Below are 24,254 nucleotides of genomic sequence, written 5' to 3'. Positions count from 1 at the left end.
TCTGTCACATCTGTAGAAATAACCATCAAAACAGGAGAGAACATCAGATAGATGTGTATCCTACCTGGTACATCAATAATCTATTAGGTCTAGCCTAGAGGCTAACCTCATTAGTTGAATATAAATAAGAGGTCATTTTTATTCATCAGGGATGAGCATCCTCGAAAGAGCAGAACAGGGTAGCATTCTCATTTAAATTTCCCTGCCATGTAGAGTGTGGAAGAATAGAAATTCAGCACGTAGCACCCTTCAGAATTTGACTTGACTGGCTTCCGTCGGTGGAATGCCAGCAGGGGTCTCCCAGTCTGACCTCACGCGTGGAGAGCTAGGCAGCCACTCTATCACTGATTCCTAGAGAACATGGACAAGAATTTCATAGACTCCCAAACCTGAGGATCACTTGGGGTCCAGACGTACAATCTCCAAATTGATCTGAGCCTTCTATTGTGATTTCACTGTTACAGTTAGGGGATATACAGTATATCCTTAGACAAACAAAAGCTCTTTTTAAAGTAGGACAAAACAGAGCGGGGTCTCAACTCTTTTTTAAACATGTTTCAGAGTTATTGGAATGATATTTTCATAACCACGTGCCTTTTCTCCCCTAATGAAATCCTCACCTTTGGCTGAGGAGTGTTGGCATTCAGCAAGATAATTCTAAAATAATCCTCTTCGTGGCTCTGTGCTCAGTGGAGATGGTGTTTTATCCTGGTCTGTGCCTTTCTACAGGACTGCAGTTTTCAAGGTATCAGTCTTACCTAGATTGCAAAGATCTGGCTCATTGTGTCAGGAAAAGCATAGGATGGTGATCCTGCAGACTTGTGTTCGGGACATTGTCTCCATTTCACTGCTGTTTAATACCTCTCGAAAGCTTGCTAGAGAACAGTGGTGATTTTGGTAGGCTGAACAAGAGGGGAAGGTGCTCTGTTACTCTCAAATAGTGATTTGGGGCAAGGGAGGTGCCTTTGTGCCAGGCACACTGTCCTACGGGGCAGCGTGCCTGCTGGGAGAGGGTGTGTCCCTCAGGCTGTTGTAGGAGGAAGGAAGTACCAGGAACCAACATCGTTGGTACTCAAACAGTGCTTCTAGATTTTAAAGTGTATTTTATTTATCAAGAAAATACTTGAGCTTCTTACAAAAATTGTTATGGTTGAAATAAAAGCCCACCTTGACCAAACCTCCCATCCCCAGCTTTCCATAGCCCAGACACTTCCCCAGGAGAGAGCACTATCATGGTTGCTGTGTAGCCTTCCAGTCACTGGGTCAGTTTATTTTCATTCATATGTCATACACGCGTGGAGCCCCACAGTATTGTTTTCTAATGTCACTTTGTATGACTCTGGATCTTGCTATTTTCACTATCCAATATGTCTTATATTCATGTTTTGGAATGTCACAAACTATCCATAATGTGGATGAACCATAGTTTATTTTGCCACTGCTTTATTTTTTTTTAAGATTTTATTTATTTATTTGACAGAGATCACAAGTAGACAGAGAGGCAGGCAGAGAAAGGGGGGTGAAGCAGGCCCACCACCAAGCAGAGAGCCTGATGCGGGGCTTGATCCCAGGACCCTGAGATCATGACCTGAGCTGAAGACAGAGGCTTAACCCACTGTGCTACCCAGGTGCCCCTAGCCACTCCTTTATTAATGGACACTTAGGTTCAGACAGTGTTTTCAAACCTTATTTTAAGTGAATTTTCATACAATCCCAATATATAAATTTTTATATATTATCCTCAATTAATTATATATATCTTCAATTAAGCCGTAACAGAAAACTTACTAATTTAGTACGTAGTCACTTAGGCAAAATACTGTTTATGCCTTGTTCTTACACTTTGTGCCTCGGTTCCTTTATCTGCAAAATGGACTCAAAATAGTACTTCTCTCACAGGCTTATGGGAAATATTAAAAGAGTTAAGGCATGTAAAGTGCTCGAAACGGTACCTGGCGATGTCAAGCACTATGTAAGAGCTTGCTATGTATCTCCACATTAGATTGGTCTCCGATGAATTTCTTGTGCCTTTGGCCCAGAGGATCCGTTAACCTTTGACCTATTTAGAGGGCATCCCAAGAAAGCAGTGAGTTCTGCTGGGCCCCGTTTGCTGTGAGGTTAGCATCATGGATATTGGATGTCTACCCCACTGCATAGAGTCTCTCTCTGAAAACTTTGAAGTCTGTCCTTTCTGTAGGAATAGTTACATTTCTCCTAGGCCGTCATTTTGACTTTATTCACCGTACTGATCTGGGCATCTTGTAACTCACTGTGCTTTGCTTTTTCTGCTGGCTGCTAGAGTAGACCCAGATTTTCTTTTTTTTTTTAAACTACGGTCTAGCATCTGTTAGAGACTCTAATGGCATGCATTTGTGTATTAACTGAGTTTACGACATCAACTCAATTTGGGGTCAGTTAGTAAAAATAGCTGTGTCTCTGGGTGACTGTACGGGTAGACCTGTAATGTGAGGGACGTACTGAGTGCCATTTGCCTGAGGCACAGCAATGTGGTGGCTTGCTGGAGTCTTGTGCCTTTGGGCTTCTCTCTGTGACCACCCGCGGAGAAGTGGCAGTGCTGGGCAGCCCCTTACACGTGCTGACTGTGGTCCTGGGGCAGGACACGCACGGCTTCCCCTGGGGGCCTGGGTTCTTTTCTCACTATGGTGTGAGTTGTTCCACAGAGAAGCTCTTGACCTGCTGTTAGCAATTATTTTTCTCTCCTTTGAGGGTCTGAGAAAATATGGGTGATAATTACATCCTCGCTTACTCATTGGAGTTTGACCGTGTGAGGAGCAGAATTAATGTCACAACAATAAACTGCCATCCTCACAAAGAATTCATTTGTGATTGTGAAGGCCCTTTGTCTATGGTATGAAAGAGCTTCCACAACAATGAACAAGACTCAGACTAGAGAGCGGCTAGAGCCCAGGGCAGTGAGCACTGTGGCCTGGCACAGCCGCCCTGGGAACCGGCCCCCGGGCGGGCCCTCCCCCTGCATCTCCAGCAGCACGTGATTCTCTAACAAGTGACGTGCCAGGCCTTGAATGTGGTGCCTGTTTCTCAGTCCCTGTTTCTGTCCCAGGACTAGGACTGGCTCTGCCCCTGCCCTTACCTGGTGTGCACTGGGGAAGGGGGACAAGTGAAGGAAGGAGTGCCCTTGGCAAGCCCATTCTGAAGGTCGGAAGGTAGGGAAATGGGCTGAGAAGGGGGCCACCTCCAGCCCTCTGTGCCTGGGTTCCTCTCTGACCCACTCCTTTGCACAACTATGATTTGCCTTTGGAATGGAGGATACTGCCTCATAAACCTCAGAACATTTACTCCTCTGGACCAGCCCAGATTATGATGATTGTCACTTACCCATTTAGCAATAAGACCTGCTTTTTCAGGTTGCCAAACCCCTGAATGGCCTACTCTGGGCCTCTGGGTTTCGGCCTTCCATTAAGCATGGAGGGAGTGTGAATGGCATTGGACCAATTCAGGACCATTGGCAGCCACCTCTCTCTCTCCTCCCTGCCTGCAACCAGGTCAGACACACCCAAAAAGTGCCTGCAGCCTCCTATCTCTTGCTCAGAGCATTTTATCAATCCTGCCCCCCACCCCACCCCACCATCTGCCAGTTCACAGCTTCTCCCTCTCATCTGTTTTCCAGCTTCTGGATATTTTGTTTCCTGTTAGCTCTTTGAGGTCCCTCTGACTGTCACTCGGAGTCTTCTTGGATATTTCACCTTTTCCTGCAGTGTTAGAGCTGAGACAAGCAAACACACTGCATGCCTTGCCGCTGGGTCCCCCATCCTCCACGTTCCCCATGGCGCTCCAGACAGGCCTCCGTGCTGTGAGCAGAGCCTCGGCTCTGGAGAACGCTGGTATGGGAGTCAGGAGAGACCAAGATCTGTGCGGGACTGGTTCCCACATAGTTCCTTGGCGAATGTACCAGCTCCCGGGCCTCCTCGAAGAGTAGTCTCCTCGCCGTTGGGGCCTCTGGCGGGCTGGGCCTCCACCTCCACCCGACGCGACCCGACATGCCCAGTCAAGTGCAGCACCACTGGGTCTGGAGTTCCATCGAGGCCTTCCCGGCCAAGGGTGAGGTCATCCAGGGGCTGGTATGACCAGCGTTCAAGGCACACCTATCAGTGGTCCTCCTCATAGTAGTTTTGAAATCCTGTGGTTTCCTGTTTAGGTGGGTGGTTTTGCACATGCAACCAGCGAAACTGTCCTCACAAATTGCATACTTCATTTGGAAACTGGGAAGATGTTTTTCCAGCCTTTTAAGTACATAGTTTTTTTTCCCCCCTTTTAGTCCCAGGTAAATCACCAAGGTGCTGCTAATAATGAAACGTACCAGGAACGCTTGGCACGTCTAGAAGGAGATAAGGAGTCCCTCATTTTACAGGTGGGTCCGCTTTCGTGGGAAACAGCTTATCTTGTTACCTCCAGCTCTGTACGTACCCTGACTGGGAGGGAGGCACGAGAGGTTTTTTCTGTTGGATCTATTCTCTTTGAAAGTGTGTGTTTTAAAAAGACTCTTCCTGAAACAAAGCAGAAAGTAACTGAAGCCACAGTTCAGCTGGAGTTGGCCTTCGGGCTGTGAATGCATTCATTTATTCATCTTGTACTGTTTGAGCACCCACTTCTTCTATATACTGGAAGCTCTGTGGCCAGGCTGATGAATGGGGCCCTGTCCTCTAGGAGCCCAGAAGCCTTGTAAGGGAGATAAGATGTGTCTTCCTGGCTCTAATAAACCAGCCATGAGTGATACGGACATAGGGTGGATGCTGACTGGATCAGACCCAGATCATCTGGAGCTGGATCCAGACTGATTCCTTTGAGGCCAAGTCCCCTGGGGCTGGTAACATGGGCTCATGAGTCTTTGAAGACTTTCTTGCTTCAAAGAGAGGAACTCCAAAACTTTTTATGGAGAAAGATAGTCAAGGAACATTTTATTTTCTGAAGACTCAGGTTCCCTGGCAGGACAGAACATTGAGCCCTCTTATGTGAGGTTTGTCTCTGTGGTAGGGGTTCTCCACTGTCTTAACTCTCAGTTTTGTAAATCTAGCATTTGTTCACTGTCAGACACTGTGATTATTGATTTGGAGAATAAGAAGATGACTGTTCCAATCTTGGCTCATTAAAAAGCTTTTGAAGGGTAGTAGTGAAACAGGGCAGGAGGCAGGTAGGGTTCTGGAACCCTCCGCAGACTGTGGGCTTTAGCTTAGAGCACTGGAATGAAGAGGCTGCCATATGTTTGGCTTTTTTCCTTCTATTTCACCTTTCTACTTCTTTTTTTTTTCTTTTTTAAAGATTTTATTTATTTATTTATTTGACAGAGATCACAAGTAGGCAGAGAGGCAGGCAGAGAGGCAGGCAGAGAGAGAGGAGAAAGCCGGCTCTCCACGGAGCGGAGAGCCCGATGCGGAGCTCGATCCCAGGACCCTGGGATCATGACCCAAGCCGAAGGCAGAGGCTCCAACCCACTGAGCCACCCAGGCGTCCCTCTACTTCGTTTTATGAATCTAAGAGTAATAAATGATTATTTTAGGAACTTTGGAAAATCAAAAAGAGTTTTAACATTTTGACCTTTCTTCCTTGACATTTTTTTCCTGTCCTGCCCCATTTTTAAAAAATTAAGCTCACACCAAATATACAATTACATAATTTTGCATTTTCGGGGATTTTTTTCTCCATAATTTGTTCATTAAACAAATGAGTGCTCACCCCTTGGCGGACACTGGTTTTAGGTGCTAGGGTTGCAGTGGAGACAAAACTAAACCAGCTCCCTGTTCTTACAGCTTGTGTGTCTGTGTCTGTGTGTGTCTATGTACATGTGTATGGGTTCAAATATATACAACAAACCAATACATAAAATGTTTCTGGCAGTGATAAATACTATGGAGAAAAAGAAAGCAAGGTGAGGACTATGTAGTCAGAGAAGACCTCCCTGAGAGGGGGAGTCCTGAAGGAGGCTAGGGAGGGAGCCCTGCAGATGCCTGGAGAAGCACATTCCAGTCAGAGGAGGTAGTCTGTCCAGTGCACACCCTAAGCAAGGACAGTGCTTGGTGTGTAGGAAGGAGCAAGCGAGGGTCTTTGTGGCTGGAGTTTATGACCCTGAAGAAGTCTGGTGGGGAGCTACCTTCAGAGAGGTAGGAGGGGCTGGGTTATATGGCACCTTATATCGCATGTATCTTGAGGGATGTGTATAACTTGAAAGTCCATCCCAATGACATGATTAATCAGAGTGTCCGGTTTAAATTTTTACAGCAAACAGGGTGATCTCGCAGACTTTCGAAATGGGAACCTTTGTGGCGGAACTAACACGTTCCTTTTTAAAGGAATTTAATTTAATAAAGGAGTCCTGTGTGATAATGTTCTCTTTGACATTCACAGGTTTTGTTTGTTTGTTTGTTTGTTTTAAAACATCCTGACTCCTTGGATAATCCTTATTGCAACAGTCCTAACACAGTTGGGAACCTGCTAATCATGGAAGTCAGAGGTGGATCCTTGTGGTTTCTGTTCCAGGAGCTTGTGACCAGACTTTCAGAGCTGCTCCTAGGTGATCACTCTGTTTTGTAGTGGGCCCCCATGGAGCTGCTAGGCCCCTCAACTAGAACCTCTTGCTTCACTTATAAGGCAGCTTAGCCAGAATGAATTAATTGAAGCACTTGGTCCAGAATGTTTTCCTGGGTCTACTCGTAGAGGAGCAAGGCAAATCACACATAACAAAATACTTTGTTTTCGGAGTAAATTAAAAAGAAACCCCAAATCTTCTGTGCTCGCTTCAGCAGCATGTGGACTAAAACCAGAATCTTTTCTATCTTCATGAGAATGTAATTTTTTTAGGTAAGGCTTTTCACCCCCTCCCTTTTTTACCACATCTATATTCCCTCCAGTGCCTAAAATTATGGCTAGCATGTAGTAGGGACTCAAAACGTGTTTCCTTTTGAGTAAAGGTCACATTCTAGGATCTTTATACATTTGTCCCAATTTTCTGGGCCTCTCCATCATCCTTCTGAGTATTCAGTTTTGTGAGGACACTGTAGCCCTGTATATCCTGAGTCAGGCACAGCCAAGCTCTACAGGCTATGGAGCGCAAGAGACCTCAGATCATTCTTCCGGGTAACCCCAGCGCATGACTCCGAGGTGTGGTGCGGACAGTATGTGTTAATCCTCATAATCAGATTAACCATCACACATCCCTCCCAAATAGAAACTCTGGAAACCAGGGAGATTTGAAAGGCCACCCCAAAGAATCCGTACTCTTTTGAAGGTAGGGTTGGTAGCTAAAAAAGGCCAGGACTGCTGATAGTGTTGGGTCACGAGGATTGAACACACCACCACAAAGGTTTGTGTTTCACATGGGCCCAAACTGACAGAAGGTGCCTGTTTTGGGGACTGTACGTGGAATATTAGCACACTACTTACCAACTTCAGGAATATGTTCCAGTCATTCTTTAATCATGTGGGAATATGAAAATGAAAGGCTTCAAGTGGCAGTAGTAGATTTTTTCCCTGTAAAGTGAGCTTTATGATTGATAGTCTGTTGAAACAGAAGTGAGTTCACACTAACTCCTTCACACTCCGGCTGTCATTACTTTACAGACTGAGAAATCGCTTAGGATAATCTATATGTAAGTGGCCACGACTCCACCATTGGTTAAAAACCCGAAGTGTCTAAAAGATCTTAGTTTACCAGTCATTGATTTCTCTGTTTGGGGAGGCCACTCATTCTCTTTCTTCATCTTCCTGCTCTGAGGCACCTTTTTAATAAAAAGGAGGATCCTGGAGCAGTTTGCTATGAGAGCAGGCAATGGAAATCCTCTAGGTATGTATTGAGGACATAACTTCAGTGATTTCTATAAGTGGATTTTTATTAATTCCAACAGATTTTCTCCGTGTTTTTTAAGGTGGAGGACTTTCCTGCCGCTGTATGTGCCGTGGGGCTGGTGTGTGTTATGACTTAGAGTCAGGTTTTGGCCTGTCAGGCACAAACACCTCCCTGGAGCCAAGTTCTGTCAGTGCTAATACATGCCCTTTACATCCCACATTCCTTAATTGCTTCAGAAGCCCCGCCTGATAGGTGAGCAGTCATCACACCCTGAAGAGAGAGGGAAGGTCATTGGCTAGTCTCCCCAGGAGCTTGGCTTGCCCTTCCACGCGAGGTGGCAGGAGCCCTGGCAAGCCAGCCGAGATATGCCTGGAGGTCCAGACTGAGTGAGCTCGGTGAGCGGGCTGAGGAGCAGGAGGCCAGCCCGGAGGCAGCGCGCGTGACCGTGACCGCCGGGTGTTTCTCTCTCGAGTGCCTCAAGAGCCGGGAAACGCGGCAGCGTCAGTGAGGCAGTGGCGAGGTAGGAAGGCAGCTGGAGTTTTCTTCATCCAGAATCCTCACTCCTCCACCCGTGACGCGCCGCCTGCCAAAAAGGAAAGCCATCTTTACGTAAGGATCGGCAGCCTGGTCTCACAGCCCCAGGTGAGCCGTCTCTGCTCCTCCAGCATTGCTTTATTTCTTGGGACAGGTGAGTGTCCTCACAGACCAAGTGGAAGCCCAAGGAGAGAAGATCCGGGACCTGGAAGTGTGTCTGGAAGGACACCAGGTGAAACTCAATGCCGCTGAAGAGATGCTTCAGCAGGTAAGCGGGCGGGGGTGGGGAGGGCGGGGGCGCATGCGCGTGAGCAAGCCTCAGGTTCTAAAGCAGCTCCTGTGGTAAAGTTCCTTTCTGTGTCCAGGTCACCGTGCTCACTGCTTACTTCCCCATCCTGCCTGGAGGTGGGCTGGGCTGCTCCATGTGCGGTGTTTATACAGCAGGTGAAACCAGCCAGGAACTCTGAGTTGCAGGGGAGGAGAGGGCGGGAAGGACTGGCCTGAGAGGAATAACCTGTTGGGCAGGTTAGACAGATTCCCAGGTGGCACTTTCTCCCAGGGTTCGGGTTCAGGGGCAAAGTCACCCTTCTCTTCTCAAGGCACAGCTTCACAGTGGGTGGCATCTGGGATTTTAGAAAGGCAGTTGGCTTCTTTCTTTCTTTCTTTCTTTTTTTTTTTCTTTTAAGGTTTTACTTTATTTATTGGAGAGAGAGGGAGATAGCAAGAGCACAAGCAGAAGGCAGGGAGAGGGAGAAGTGGGCTTCCTGCTGAGCAGAAGGATGTGGGGCTGGATCCCAGGCCCCTGGAACCCTGATGACCCGAGCCTAAGGCGGATGCCCAGCCAACTAAGCCACCCAGGCCCCCCAGTTAGGTTTTCTCCTGCCTCTTCCCATCTCACTCTTGCCCTCCCACTTTGTAATCTTCTCTGATAGGACTTAATTCGTAAAGAATATGTTAATGTAATCTAATGGTTATCAAAATGAAAAATTTACCTGTTCTCATACCATTCAAATAAATCTTTTCAGTGCCTGGTTTCCTTTTGGTCCTTGTTGTCATCAGATGTGCGTATAATTTACAAAGCCCTATTCACACCACAGATAGAGTTTAGTCCTCTGATTTTGTTAGGCTTCCCATCAGTGTGAAGTTTTTTCCATTTTTGAATCTTGCTGTATAATTTTCTTTACTATCACTTAGAAGCTTTTTTTTAGCTCAGAGTATGATAATCTTTTTTCTACTCTCAAGTAGTTTTACCCTATTGTAAATGATGAGTTGCTGTTTTTAGGAAGGGGTGTTGAGTTTTTATTCAGTCTTTTCAGAAACTGTTGAGAAGGTAATTAGAAATTTTGTGAGTTCTCAAGGTGATCAGTCTGATGTCCTTGAATCATTCTTGCATTTTCAGTTATTTTGGGAAATAGACACATAAACTTCAGTCATGGTTTATGCTTTGTAACTCCTGCTGTAGCACTTGGCACATAGAAGGTGCTCACTAATTATTTAAAGAATGACAGTCCCTTAACATGAACGGGTTCAGTCAGATAACTGCTTTCAATCTTTCCCCCAAAGCTCTTAACATTTTTTATTGTCATGATCAGCGTTCAAGTCTTTTCTTGGTTGAATGATAATGAACACAGGCTTTGAGTCTGACATTTGGTCTTAGGATAAATGTTTTGGTTCCCAAGTATTTCTTAGTTTTGAGTGCCTTTGAAGAACTTTTTAAGAAAAGTTAGTATTTATATGCAGATGTCTTAAAAAAAAAAAAAAAAAACTAGTTCCAACAACTCAGAAGCTGTTTGCACTCTAGTTTGCTTTCTTTTCAACTCTGATTAATAAGTTACCACATTCTTGGCTCTGTTTGATTTTTCTTTTTTTTTTTTTAAGATTTTATTTATTTATTTGGCATAGAGAGAGAGATCATAAGTTAGGCAGAGAGGCAGGCAGAGAGAGAGGGGGAAGCAGGCTCCCCACTGAGCAGAGAGCCCGATTCAGGGTCAACCCCAGGACCCTGAGATCATGACCTGAGCCAAAGGCAGAGGCTTAACCCTCTGAGCCACCCAGGCGCCCCCTGATTTTTCTATTTAAATTGCATGCATTTCTCTTGCTCATCCTATTCCCTGAAAATCTAAATCTCTGTAGAAGTTGAATTGAGTTTATTTTTTCAAGCAGTATCTTTCTTTTGAAGGCCAGGAAAGAAAATAGCCTGATGGAAAGATCTCTAATGGCAGGAAAGCATTTTCACAAAGAGTGATGGGAGAGCCCTCTAGATTGTCAAGGCCGTGCAAGCTGTGGATTTGAGATGGCGATGAGGGAGATGGGTGATAGAGTGTTACAGAACCCCAGGCAGAGACCAAGAAGATTTGAATGTGGAAGGCAAATGTGCCAGGAAGATGTCAGAAGGTTGATGTTTCAGGAAGGCAGTGCTTGGTGGGTAGCCACGTAGTCAGGGGTCAGAGAACGGCTGCGTGTGGTGTCTGCTACCTGACCACCTGTCCTGGCTGCTCTTCGAGATTCTGCCCCCTTGTCAGCCTCTCTGTGCCAGGGGTCCTGACGTTAGTCCCAGCACCACCTGGGCAGGCTGTCTTGTCCTTCTAAGCATCAGCCCACAGACTGGATTTAGACTTTTGAAAAAATCTTAAGCTCAGATACCTTTGATTTCTTGTTTATTCTAAATCTTTTTTGTGTTATGAGTGAGGTTCCAGGCATGGGGTTTGTGTGTGCCAGAGCTGGATGTTGTGGCCCGGTAGATTTTGAAGTGCGGTAGGTCTTATTTGTCACATCTCAGGTTTAAAGATCTTCCCAAACTAACCAAAGTTATTATTATTTTTTAAATTTTATTTATTTGCTTGAGAGAGAGAGAGAGAGCACGCGTGTGCACACACAAGCAGGGGGGAGGGGCAGAGGGAGAAGGAGAAGCAGACTCCCCACTGAGCAGAGAGCCCCTATATGGGGCTCGATCCCAGGACCCTGGGATCATGACTTGAGCTGAAGGCAGACGCTTAACCAACTGAGCCACCCAGGCGCCCCTAAACCAAGTTATTTTTATGCTCATCACTTTCCCTGTGTTCTTTCCATCTTTCAAGGATAAAATGAAGGGAGTGTGGAACACTCACTTTTGGCACATTCTGGGTTCTGGTCATAGGACCCATTTGAGCCTCAGCTCCCACTCATGTGTCTGCTGGGCTTGGTGGCACCTGGGCTGGAGAGGTTTGAGTTCTCCACTCCAAATCCCCTGTTGAACTTTCTGCTGCACATGCTGACCCTTTCCTGAGATATGCTTGGTGCTCTTTGAAAAGGCACCTAACTCTCCACAGTGCTGAGGTGGAGCTGTGGATGGCTGGGACCCCATTACACATGTGTCCTGGGAACTGGGGGCGGGCAGATCCTGGACTGCAGGACTCTTGGCTTCTGGTGATAGGAACAGGAAGGACTCCCAGCCCTGAGGCAGAGAAGGGAGACAAACAGTTGCCTCTTTTTGCCAGCCCTCAGAGACCATTCCTGCCCTGAGCCAAGCCCAGCCTCTTGCTCCACGGCCCAAAGGGCTCTCAACAAGGTCCTTTCTCAGTCAGTGTGGGGCCTTCTGAACTGCCTATTGACACTGACACCCTTGGGGACTCTCTTCTTGGTCATACTTCTCCAGTGCACGGAGTGGCCTTGTCTGCAGGAGGCAGCCTCTACTTGCTTGGATCTGACTGCCCACGTAGGCCCAGTGCTGTTAGATATTCTCATTTTTCACAAAAGGCTGGGAATCCAGATTTTTTTTTTAAAGATTTTATTTAATTTGACAGACAGAGATCACAGGTAGGCAGAGAGAGAGGAAGGGAAGCAGGCTCGCTGCTGAGCAGAGAGGCCGATGTGGGACTCGATCCCAGGACCCTGGGATCATGACCTGAGCTGAAGGCAGAGGCTTTAACCCACTGAGCCACCCAGGCGCCCCAGATTTTTTTTTTTAAGATTTTATGTATTTGGGGTGCCTGGGTGGCTCAGTGGTTTAAGCCGCTGCCTTCGGCTCAGGTCATGATCTCAGGGTGCTGGGATCGAGTCCCGCATCGGGCTCTCTGCTCAGCAGGGAGCCTGCTTCCCTCTCACTCTCTCTGCCTGCCTCTCTGCCTACTTGTGATCTCTCTCTGTCAAATAAATAAATAAAATCTTTAAAAAAAAAAGATTTTTTTAATTAATTAATTTATTTATTTGTCAGAGAGAGAGAGAGAGCGAGCGAGCGCACAAGCAGACAGAGGGGCAGACAGAGGCAGAGAGAGAAGTAGATAGACTTCGCGATGAGCAAGGAGCCTGATGCAGGACTCAGTTGATCCCAGGATTCTGGGATCATGACCTGAACCGAAGGCAGCGGCTTAACCGACTGAGCCACCCAAGCTTCCCTGGAAATCCAGATTTAAAGATAAGTCTTTCTATTTTAAAAACACTGGCAACTAATTTAAATGGGGAAAAAAAAAAAACCCTACATGTGAACCACATCCCGCATACCTACAGGCCAAGCCGGGCCCACAGACTTCTAATCAGGCAACCCCTGCTCTAGACTCCACCCTCTCCACTGGCTAGAGCGCTTGTGGGACTTTCAGAAGCCAAACCCAACCACCATAGCCCCAACCCTGTGCTTACTCACATAGGCTCCAGCAACCCCACCAAGCTGCATCTCCCACAGCTGTTTGTTCTCCTCCCTCCAGGAGCCCATGATGGGAGAGAGTTAGCACCTCATCCAACTTGTAAGCCGCACACTCCTCCACCCACCCCTGCTGGGTGCTGATCTCTTAGTTCCCATCTGTCTTTTTCTACGCATTAATCCATCTGGTCTCCAGAGGGAGGGAGCGTGAAGACCTTGGGGTTAGACCAAATCAGAGCCGGTCCATGTGAGCAGCACATAGATGATGGACCCATCTGAGGGCAAATCCTTGTCTGAAGCCCTCTGCAAGATTTAGGGTGCAGCTGTGAGCATCTTTGGGGACTGTCTCTTGGAAGCACTTACTCAGGTATGGTCTCAGACTCACTGAACAGGTATGGATTTCCCAGGGAACCTTCTCCATTAGAAAGAGTCATTTTCCAAGAAATCTATAAATGGGTCTTAGAGAGATCACAGACTGGATTTGTTTTTCCAGGTCTGGGTAGTCTGGGGCTAGGGGCTGACCTTTGCCTTCTCTTTCCTAAGCACATCAAGGCACTGCCTAGCAGCGTCTCTGAGGGCTGCACTCTGGGCTTTCCAGAATTAGCACCCCAGGAACACAGACATGAAGCAGCAGCCTCCTTGTCATAACTAGCTCAGACCAGCAACAAAATCTGTGTTCTCAATGGCCTGCTGATGCGCTGAGGTCCCTGGTGGCTTTTTCTAAGGTGGCCTCTAGAGTCCTGCCCAGCACACTCCTCAGCCTCTGACCTTTCTCCAGAGGATGATGACCTTAAGGAAGAAGCTGATGCAATGTAGCTGTTAAAAGACTTTTTTACACAGAGCTGGCAGTGAAATGGAGTGCTTTCTAGGGACTAGCCATTTACAGATGTAGTCAGTGTCGAGCAGAAAAGAGGATCAGTGTCAAAAAGGAAACAGGTTAGGGGAGCCACATGGGGAGGAAGAAAGGATGCAAACCTCCTTGTGAGGACACACTCCCGCTTTGGGGTTATGTTAAAGAACACCAGCCTCAATTTCAGTCCTCTCACCTGACCTGGAGTCCCAGGTTTTAGACAACCTCATTGTCTTGGCTGCCATTTAGGTGAGATGGGGAGAGACAGATTTTGGCATTTGGAGTCAGCAGACATGACTTTCTTTCTTTCTTTCTTTCTTTCTTTCTTTTTTTTTTCTTCCAGACATGACTTTCTATAGACTCACCTTTTGCCGTTGATCTGGGAAAGTCGTCAAACCTATGTTCTTATGTATGGAGAACAGGGATGACAATATGGGCTCTACAATGCTCACCTCTTAGAAGTGGAGTATGGTTATTTCAGTTTCGTTAAAAACAGAACTTGGGCGCCTGGGTGGCTCAGTGGGTTAAAGCTTCTGCCTTCAGCTCAGGTCATGATCCCGGGGTCCTGGGATCGAGCCCCGTGTTGGGCTCTCTGCTCAGCAGGGAGCCTGCTTCCCCCTCTTTCTCTGCCTGCCTCTCTGCCTGCTTGTGATCTCTTGCTCTGTCAAATAAATAAATAAAATTTTAAAAAAAAAGAGCTATCACAAATCACCAGTTTTAAGACATTGAGTGTGGGGATTTGGGGCCCAGAATACCCAGTTCCTACCCTTGAGTTGAGTGTGGGATAATGGGTCCAGGCATGTAAACTCCAAGTGTCATTAGCACCTGGCTAATTTCCCAAGAGCACTAAGGAGGTATTTCTGTTTCACAAAGAATATTAAACAGAGCTCTGTACATGATCCTGTGAGAGCACAGATCTGTCTCAGGAGGTAGGACACTTGAGGCACAAGTGAAGAAAATAGGGATTCACCAGTTATTCCCTAAACCTGCCTCCCTGGGAGATTTCTGAGGCAGAAATAACTGCTTTCCTCCAGTTTACCTTTGATGTCGCGTCTTCGTACCACAGCATGAAGTAAGTGCTTTACCCTCCTTTCACGGGGAAAGGGGACTGAGGTTCAGAGGGATGGTTTCATTAGTGGGGACCGAGTCTGGACTCGAACCCAGGTTGACTACAGGCACTTCTCAGCAGTGTTATTCACAAAAGCAGCTTTTTGGCATTGCCTAGGCCTCTTACTTCAAAGGGCAAAGGGACACATGTTCCCTTTCATGTCTTTCCATGGCCCGATCTTTCATTCTGGTTTCAGATTGCCGGTCTGGCTCCAGTCCTCTGTCATTGGTCAGTAACTCCCTGGGTCAAGTTCCACACTTAAAGATGGAAGTAATTGCTTCAAGATGTGGCCCTTTACGGAGAGAATAAATTGAAAGGCCACTTCTTTTTATCAGCTCCAGTCTCAAACTGAGCTTTGGAAAAAGGAAATGACGTTTCTCTCTGAAATGTAAGCTTTTATTCCCATCTCTGGGAAAGATGTATTTGCCCTTCTGGAGGAGGTTACTGGTAGTGGTGAAGCAAGAGGGGTGAGTGATACTTTTGTTCATTGGGTTTTTTTTTCTGAAAGTTTCATGACCTAGTTCTGTGATGCTTCATAGTAACAAACACCACCTGCCTCACATACCACCCCCTCCTCTTTGTTTGCACTCTCTCCATAGGCAACCTTAAAACAATTGGGAGAGCAGAAGCTAATGCAGCTTATGAAACCTATCCCCCTTATCTCCAGCTCCCTGCTTCCCCACATTTCACCTCTCCCCAACATTATGGTAGCTGCATGATTCCAAGAGATTCCCAGCCAGATCCACCCTGTAGATCCGAGCAGGGACCAAGCCTTGCCTTGGTGCTCCAGACAAAAAGGCTGGATCCAGAGATAACCCCAGTCTTCAGGATGAGAGATAGGGATCCAACAACCTTTCTCTTAAGGCACAAACTGAGCAAAAGCAGCTAGCAAAGGAGACGGAAGAGAAAAAGAAAGATCAGGAAAACCAGAAGGATGAGATGGAAAGTAGTATCTTAGACTGTTAAGTGGGTGAAGAATCAACGGTTGAAAGCTGAGAAGTACGGGTTGTATCTGAAAGTTTGGACATTGGTCCCCAGAACCAGATCTGTTTCTGTGCGCTACCTGGTGAAGGCAAAAGCTGGGTTGCAGGAATGCAGACATCTTGTGGAGAAATGACGGGAAAGTGAGGAAGAAGAGGCAGCAAGGGCAGATTATTATTTTAGAGCTTGGCTATGAAGGGGTGAGGGAGGGATTGGAGAGAGAGCACATTCATACCAACAGTGCACAGAGAGCATGCATTTGGCTAGCGAGAGCAGAAGGGAGTTGATGGTGGTTGCTTCAGGGGAAGGCAAGGTCAAGAGGGAAAGTTCTTTCGAATGTCAGAAATTTGATCATGTTTATAGCCTGAGGAATGGTAGCTGATGGTGAAAGAGATTAAATGCCTGTCAGAGTGGATGATTAATAGTCCTACCCTAGTGTAGCACAGACTGGGTGGGAACTTCCTCACAGGCAGGACAGAGGTGAGGGAGAGCGTAGGACCAGGTGAGTAGGCGTCCTTCAGAGGGAGAAACCGGACCAAGACTCTGAGATCACAGCCAAACACTAACGACTGACCAGGGAGGTAACTTGAAAGCCTTGGACATCAAGCTGTGTGGAGATGGCATGAAGTCTGGAGAACAAGAGATAGTCAGCAACAGGAAGGTGGGTGAGATGGGGCAATTCCAGGGCAAACTCCGGAATCATTGTGTCCTTGAACATACGCTTTTTATGTGCAACCTGGAAACTTACTGGGCTTCAGAGTGGTTCTTAAAAGTGACAGAACTCAACATGAAACATGGGCTTGCTTGCTCTAAGCGTGAATTTAAGAGATTTGAATAAGAGATGTTTCTGGGAACCTTTGAAATAGAAAGGATATAAATTCAACGAATGATCGGAATATTTTTAAATATCTTTTCACTAAACAGGAGAGGTTATTTGAGAAGAGGGAGAAACAGTGGGATTTGTGGCTGGAGAAGAATGGGAAAGATTTGGATGAGCCAACCAGAGACAAATGCAAGGGTGCCAGGTGGTCTTGGAAGATCAGCTATCATTAGATAGCATAACTTTGTATGGAAAACAGCTGGCATCAGTAAGTGTCATTTAGCAGCAGTTTTCAGACCATGGAGACTAGAAAGATAGACAAAAGACTTTGAGGTTTGGCATGGACTGGGCTCTGGTAAAGCAAATGCACTTCAGGTCTGGGGGCAGGGATGAGCTGGATGAGGAATTTTCTGGTGCAGATGTGATACAGTTGAAATGACCTCAAGCTGTGGAATGGATAAGGAGGCAAATATTATTTAAGGGAAGTTGATAAAATAGTGCCCACAGAAGAAATTAAAGATTATTCTAGTTACTAATTGGAAAAATTTAAAGGTCAGTAGACTGTGGCCAAAGGAGACCATTTCAGAGCTGAAGATTTTAGAAGCAGAACAAATGCGTTCTAGACAAAGGCGAGGGCCAAGTTGTGATAATCCCGGTGAGAAACTGAGGCAAAGCAGAAGCAAAGCCCATTGGCATTGCAGTCAAGAAAGCTGAAGCCAGAGTGGATATGGGAAGAGACTCACAAGAAAGGAACAAGGATGTTGAAGTTACAGAGGAAATGGAATGTGCCCAAACTAGGTAGAGAAACTGTTGATCAAAAAACACAAAAGCCCTGAGGAAAATGGGAGACTGTCTTGGGTTCTGGATGTCTGGGAGAAGTTGCTGTAACCGAATGGAGCTGCCTTAGAAGAGGAGGGCAGGTGTAGATGGTCAGTAAGGACAGTAGTGGTCTAGAAACAGGGAGAAATTGTCCAGTAAGTTGGTTTGTCAGAGCAGAGTGGACTGAGCTTGAGATGACTGGGAAGGTTAGGGCATAGGATGTCAAAGTCAGGATTCAGTTTATGCTGGAGGGAGAAAGAACAGTTGAGATTGTAGGGTAGTTAAACCCTCTTAGGACACATATGATAGAGTATTTAGCATGTACTAGTGGCTGGAGGCCATGTGAGCCTGGAGATGGGCAGTGGATCTGGACTGGGATGAGCTTGTCCAAGGCCAGTTTTGAATTCAGGATGTAGGACAGTACTACTGATGAGCAGGATGAGGGGTGAAGGTAATGAAAGGTAGAGGCGTATGCTAACAGATAGACTTGAGCATAATCGCTAATAACTGGAACGTGCACGTGGAATGTTAGTGTGATGAATTGGCACCCCGGCATGACCAGTTGGAAGGGCTATTGGAACTTTAGGACGACCAGTTAGGATATTATCCTCATCAGCTGGAACATTGGTGTGACCAATTAAAACAGCTAGAGGGATTCTGGCAAGAGTAGAAATAGAGTAGATTCTTAGTTTTCAAGAGAGATACATTCTGAGGCTTTTTTTGAATCCCAACACAGTGTCATGAATGCTAGTTAGTAGACAGACTGCAGCTTATGATACTCAAGCACTCAGTGGGCTTTGTTTTTAACGGTTGTATCACTAGGCCTTGACATCTGGTAGATATTTAAAAACATATTTGTTGAGTAAATGATTAAAGTCTCATGGAAGAATATTTTCTCAGTTGTTGGTGCTCCAAAGCAGTTATCTCATGGACCCTGATTTGTAGAGTTGCTCGTCTGTCTCTTCGCCTCGGTGGCTGAAAAGCTCATATAGGCAGTATGGTCCACCTCTAGGAGTCCACAGAACTTTAGGGTAGGTGTTTTTTTTTTTTTTACCAATGATGGCTCCGGCTTTAACTTCTTTTCCTACCTGCTTTAATTCTATGATTTTACATTTTAACTCAAATTGTCCATTTTTCAAACAGTCTCAAATCATTTTTGGAACAAAGCAGGCATATGAAAGGATGGGGAGAGAAACACAGAATGAGATGGTGGAGGCTGAGGGGAAGGGGGAGGAGTAAGGGGGAGGTAGGAGTGAGTAGGTGGTGTCGGGGAGATTGCATCTTAAGATAGTCTTAGTGCCAGGCCTTGGTAGAAAGTGTGCGCTCAACCAAATCTTGGCAATTTGATGTGCGCCTGAGTGGCTCATTCGGTTAAGTGTCTGCCTTCAGCTTAGGTCAAGATCCCAAGGTCCTGGGTTCAAGCCCCACATTGGGCTCCTTGCTCATCAGGAGTCTATTTTCTACTGCTCACCACACTTGTGCTTGCTTGCTCTCTCAAGTAAACAAAAAATCTTAAAAAATCTTGACAATTTGAGTGGCAGTTTCCTTGACTGAGTGGATATTTGTTGATAGGCTTTTTTCAGCATGTATATTGTTACTTCCCTTAAAATTCTTGGACTTCTTCCTTTGTTTGGGAGACAGTGTGATACGTTAGACAGAAATGAGTTTTGGAGTCCAGCAGACTTTGGTTTGAAAACGGACTCTGCTGTTTTTGAGTGGCATGTATCTTCGGCCAAGACAGGCCAGTGTCTGAGCCTGGTTGCTCATCTGTTAAATTGGGATAATATTTGCTGTCCCATCACTAGGAAGGTTTATTGAGAGCATGTATGCAAAGTACCCGGCGAGGTCGGGCACAGAGGAGGCACTCACTGAATCTGTGTGTCTTCTCTCCTCCCCCCTCCAGCGTTACCCACATTTGTCTGGCAGACTCCTCGTGCCCCAGTAGCCTGTAGTTCAGGCACTGAGTGTTGCTGCCTCTGCCCTGTACACTGGCTTCAAGTCGAGCTGAAACAGAAAGAGCTGGCCTCTTCCGCCCTGTGCTCAGTGAGCTCATTTTACTGAATTTCTTGATACTCATCCCCTCAGATTAGCAGATAGATAGTTTGTAGCTTGGCTTTCTGAGACCCTGAGGGCCTTAGCCTAGAGAATCCTATATTCCCAGTTAAATCTCTGTCCTGTGTGATTTGGTTTGTGGTCTGAGGACAATTCAGAATATGTGAAATCATAGCTGTAGATCCCCTTCTGGTACTAAGGTTGGGTTGCCTAAGAGAACATAAAATATTCACCCTATGACAGGATAGTCTATCTTTTCTGGCTGCTCATTTGGCAGGTTAGTCTCCGAATCACCCTATTGTAATCTCTTTGCTGGGAACTGCGTATCCAGTATCTACCACGTGCCCAGATTTGGGGGCTTATGGACCGTTGCCTTTTGCCAGTGGAGAAGTGTTGCCCTGGACTTTAGGAATGCTCATGGTTTTTGAGGGCCTTCATAATCACTAGTAGTTCCCAGCAGGCATTTTGTCTATCACCTTTGTTTTTTGTCTTATTTATGCTTATTACGTGTATGTATTGATGGCAGGCTGTTGTCTACTACTGTTCTGGTGATGGCAGATCTTAAAACCTCCTCTAGCCCGGCCTTACTAAAAGGAAAGATCCTACTTAATCCCTTAGTGGCTCAGAAAGCTCCCTACCACATAGGCTAGGAAAAATCCATATCACATACATAAGATTCTAATCATTCACTAAATACTCATCGAGTATCTGCTGTATGCTCTAGCTCCCTCCTAGGCTCATTGTAGTGAACTCTTACAGTGAAATTTGTTCAGGATGTGGGCTAAACATTGAGCCCAGGAGATGTTTTGGAATCCTTGGTTTTGAAAAATATATTGTTGATGTAAGCTTGATTTTGTTTGTTTTTTTTTGTTTAGATTGAGAGGACCTGTTGGTTTGCTGTAAAAATAGAGATAGAGAAAATGAGGGTTTTTTTTAGCAAACCTGTCCATTTTTCTGTACTTGGAAATAATGGTTTCTAGAGGCAAACATTTTTTTGAGTGCTATAGTCCACATCGTTTCTCAGAGCACAATGGGTAGTGGCAGGGGCTGTGCTCTCCCTGAATGACCCAGGAGCAGCCCAGGTCCGTCCCTACTAGACCTGTGGCTCCCATGTAGCAGTCTCAACTCTGTTGTCGAACATATAGCTTAGAGATTGCCTTCTGCGCTCTGGATGGAGCTACAGTTGCCTTGTTGCCAGGGAGGCTGTGATTTTGAGATCTGGTTTTGCTTGCAGGAGCTGCTAAGCCGCACATCTCTGGAGACCCAGAAGCTCGATCTGATGACTGAAGTTTCTGAACTGAAGCTCAAGCTGGTTGGCATGGAGAAGGAGCAGAGAGAGCAGGAGGAGAAGCAGAGAAAAGCAGAGGTGAGTGTGATATACCAAATTCTGGTGGTGGGCGGGGGGGGATACATACTGTTCTAAACTCAGAGCAGGGGAATCTAGTCTAATGTGGACTCAGGCCATCTGGTCAACCCCAAGCCTGGCAGCCAGAAGTGTCTATGCACAAGAGACGCAATGATCTGTTAATACCAAGTTATCAGGTTTTGCTGTGGCTGCAAATTTCAGCAGTGCCCAAACCACCCAGATTTGGCTCTAAGGCTTTATCCTCCCTCAAGCTGCTGACAAAGATGGAAGGGAAAGCAGTAGGTGGGGAAGGATCAGACGAGATGTGAAGGGACCCAAGATGTCCTCTGTGAGAGCCAGGGTAATGACCATTTACTGGGATGAAGTCTGCTGCTCAGTAGGCCACTATCCCCATATCAGAGGAGCACATTTCACAGACCCAGGTGGAACCCTTAGATTATGTGCTTCTTTTCTCCTGATAGGTCATAGGAACGAGCCCATGGAATGTTTTCCTGCATTGTTCCCGTTTTTGTTTCAGGCTCCATAATGCCATTGGCCAGAGCATGCCAGACTCCTTTTTGGGATGAATGTCTTGAATAAATTCTAGGCTCAGAGCTGCTTCTGTTGAGAGAGAATATCCTGTTCTAACCTTAAATAACCACCTCCCATGTACCTCTACCTCTAAGTTCCTCTATTTGTACCTGGCAATGTAAGATGTAGAAAGAAGATAGGCTTTAGGTTTAGAAGCACCTTGGTTCAATTACTGACCTACCTGCTTAGTAGGTCTTTGAATTTCATTCAGCAAGCTAGCTGCTTAATTTCTCTGAACTTCAGTTTCTTTATCTGTACAATGGGTAACTATGGGAAGTCCAAATCAAATCACAAAAGTTAAGTCCCTGTCATAGTATCTGGCATGATATAGGTATTTGGTTTATCTTCATGCACATGCACATTTAGGAATCTCCAAAATCTAAAAATTGATCTTGTTCCTTTCTATTAAGTACCACCATTGTGTGCACTGAAACCTGCTCTATTGCTATGTTTACTGGGTAAACACTGGTGATAGAGACACTTGTAATATGTGGGCAGTTCTGTGCATTGCTTTTGAGAAGTTGCTCGTTGGTACATAGTGTTGCCAAAGGAAGAACTCTCCATTACACTGAAGACAGTGTGTTCTAGTGCTTAAGAGTACAGGCCCTCCAATCACATCTTCCAACTGTAGCTTTGAGATCTTAGGCAAGTCATGTAACCTCTGTTTTTCCTCTGTGAAATGGAGAGAGTAACGCTTGGGATTTCCTGGCTGATTCTGAGGAGGGAACAAGACCTTGGGTGTGTAGTCCTTAGCATAGTGCTGGACACAGTAACATAGAGCTTTTGTCTATTACTTACCAATTGTCATTAAGCATGCTGTGGATGGCGGTATAGATTGAGGTATATTGAAAAACTGCAAAGTCACACAGATTGAAAGCTTATCTGGGTGAAGTGTTAGTTGAATAGACTTTGCTTCTTAAATGCAAGAAAAGAAAAGAGGGAAACTGAATTTTCTCCAGGTTTAGAGGGGTTTTGTTTTTGTTGTTGTTTTGTTATTGTTATTGTTGTTGTTGTTTTTGCTTTTTAACCAGTGTTTCAAGTTGTGTTATTACATGTGAACATACATTGAGGCTCTGGCAGCAGAATTCAGTAAACTCTGAGAAGTCTTAAAGTGTTAGAGATAACTCAAAACCACTTAAATTTAAAAAAATAAGTAAAGGTGGGGGTTATTAGGTCACACAACTTGACATGTCTAGGGTTTAAAGTCCCATACCACTGGATCCAAGTGACCTCTGGGTGCCATTAAAAATCAGCCTTAGCGTATGGCTTCGTTCTGCTTTAGCCTTATTCTCAGGAGGTCTCAGGATGGCCCTCAGCAGCTCTAGGTCCTGCCAGCCAAGCAACCTGTGCAGAGAGAGAGTCTCTTTCTTAGAGATACAGCAAAAGCCCCCAGATTGCATCTCACCAGGCCAGTTTGGGTCACATGCCTGCTTCTGAACTGTAGGGAGCACGTGGCTGGGTGTGAGTCCACCTTGGAGAGGAGACAGAGTTAGTACCAACCTGGGACAGCTGAGTTCCTTTCTGGGGAAGACAGGGTGGAAGGAGAGCGCCTACTTCTGGGCCAAGTACAGCTAAAGCAAGCAGTCATTTTGCTGTTTGCTTTATTTTTTTCTTTTCCGAGGGATTATGTTTCAATCCGAATTCTTTGTTTTTGTGTTCCACTGGGCTATTCATGCCTGAGACAACATAGACCCTGAGCCGCTGGCCTCAGTCCTGCCAGATAACAGCCCTTCCCAGTTGCTAGTACAAACATTAGGTTTCTACGTGGAGGAATTTTTTTAGACTGTTCCAACCTGTGATATTCCGTGAACAACCACATGACCTGAAAGGCACTTCTCCTTCTTAGAATTGAACGTAATCCTTGATGGTATGCTCAGAGGCTCTGCCACGATTTGCACTCTCTGGAGCCCCAGAGGCTTAAAACCCTGGGGCAGCAGGTGGGGGGGTATAGTCGCCGTTGTCATGTGCGTGGATGTGTTGGAAGGGGGCATTTAGCTTAGGCCGCCAGAGGCTGTACTTACATGAATAGGGGAATGCTGCTTCCGAGCCTACACTGCTGCTGGTTTTTTCCCAGTGAATATACTTAGCCCAAGGCCTCATGGCTTGTGGTTTGGAAAGGCAGGACCTTTCTCTTTGTTTTGTTTGTTTTCTGGGGCAGCAGGATCTGAAATTTCCTCCATATAGTTCAGGCTTATCCTCAGATTCCATTTTATGTTTCAGTGAAAATTGAAAAAGGATGCTGTGAACCAGAGCATTGCAGGCTGCTTCTTTCTGTCTGGCTCTGGTTCCTCCTGAAGCCTGTATCCCCCTGACTCTAGAAAGTGATTCTAGATGGAAGTGGTTCTAGAAACCTGAGGACTTTGGAGGCGCAGGTTTCTTGTCAGATCGAGAGCATCCTGGCAGCCGGCCTTGCTTAGGAGTCTGTCAGTGAGATGTGGGTGAAAACTGGGTTTTCTGTTTACCTTTCCTCGTGAGCCTTCTGTAGTGATTCTGGGTCATTTCAGGAGACCTAGGCTTGAATCAGTTAGGTTTACCCCTAAGAAGCAGGACTGCCAAGGAGGAATGGCTACCACGGAAAGTAAATAACAGAATTGGAAGAATGGATCATAAAAGAGCCAGAGGCAAAAGGAACCCTCTGGGTGGCACACTGTATCACAGGCAAGTCCTTCAGGAGGCATCTTCCTTGGAGCAGGGCGTCTGGTTTCCCCCAAGCCCTGGAG

General features: G+C 46.0%; 1 protein-coding gene across 12 annotated transcripts in view; it reads left to right on the top strand.

Moving 5' to 3' along the window:
* The window catches only part of PPFIBP2 (PPFIA binding protein 2), a gene marked incomplete at its 5' end in the record, with an annotated part of 146,600 nt that overhangs the window by 77,013 nt on the left and 45,333 nt on the right, over nt 1–24,254 (top strand). For 5 of the 12 annotated variants that reach the window (XM_080816998.1, XM_080817003.1, XM_080817008.1 and 2 more), the window contains 3 exons: nt 4,298–4,390; nt 8,508–8,621; nt 20,833–20,964. In XM_080816998.1, the coding sequence (XP_080673124.1) occupies nt 4,298–4,390; nt 8,508–8,621; nt 20,833–20,964 (339 nt within the window). Of the gene's footprint in view, nt 1–4,297; nt 4,391–8,081; nt 8,462–8,507; nt 8,622–15,011; nt 15,315–18,452; nt 18,578–20,832; nt 20,965–24,254 lie in introns of those variants that run through there. The other 7 variants (XM_080817002.1, XM_080817006.1, XM_080817007.1 and 4 more) reach the window with 5 other exon arrangements.

The sequence above is a fragment of the Martes martes genome, assembly GCF_963455335.1.
Source record: "Martes martes genome assembly, chromosome: 10".
Lineage (NCBI taxonomy): Eukaryota > Metazoa > Chordata > Mammalia > Carnivora > Mustelidae > Martes > Martes martes.
Note: the sequence above shows the minus strand (reverse complement) of the source record. Positions and strands in the feature narration are given on the sequence as shown.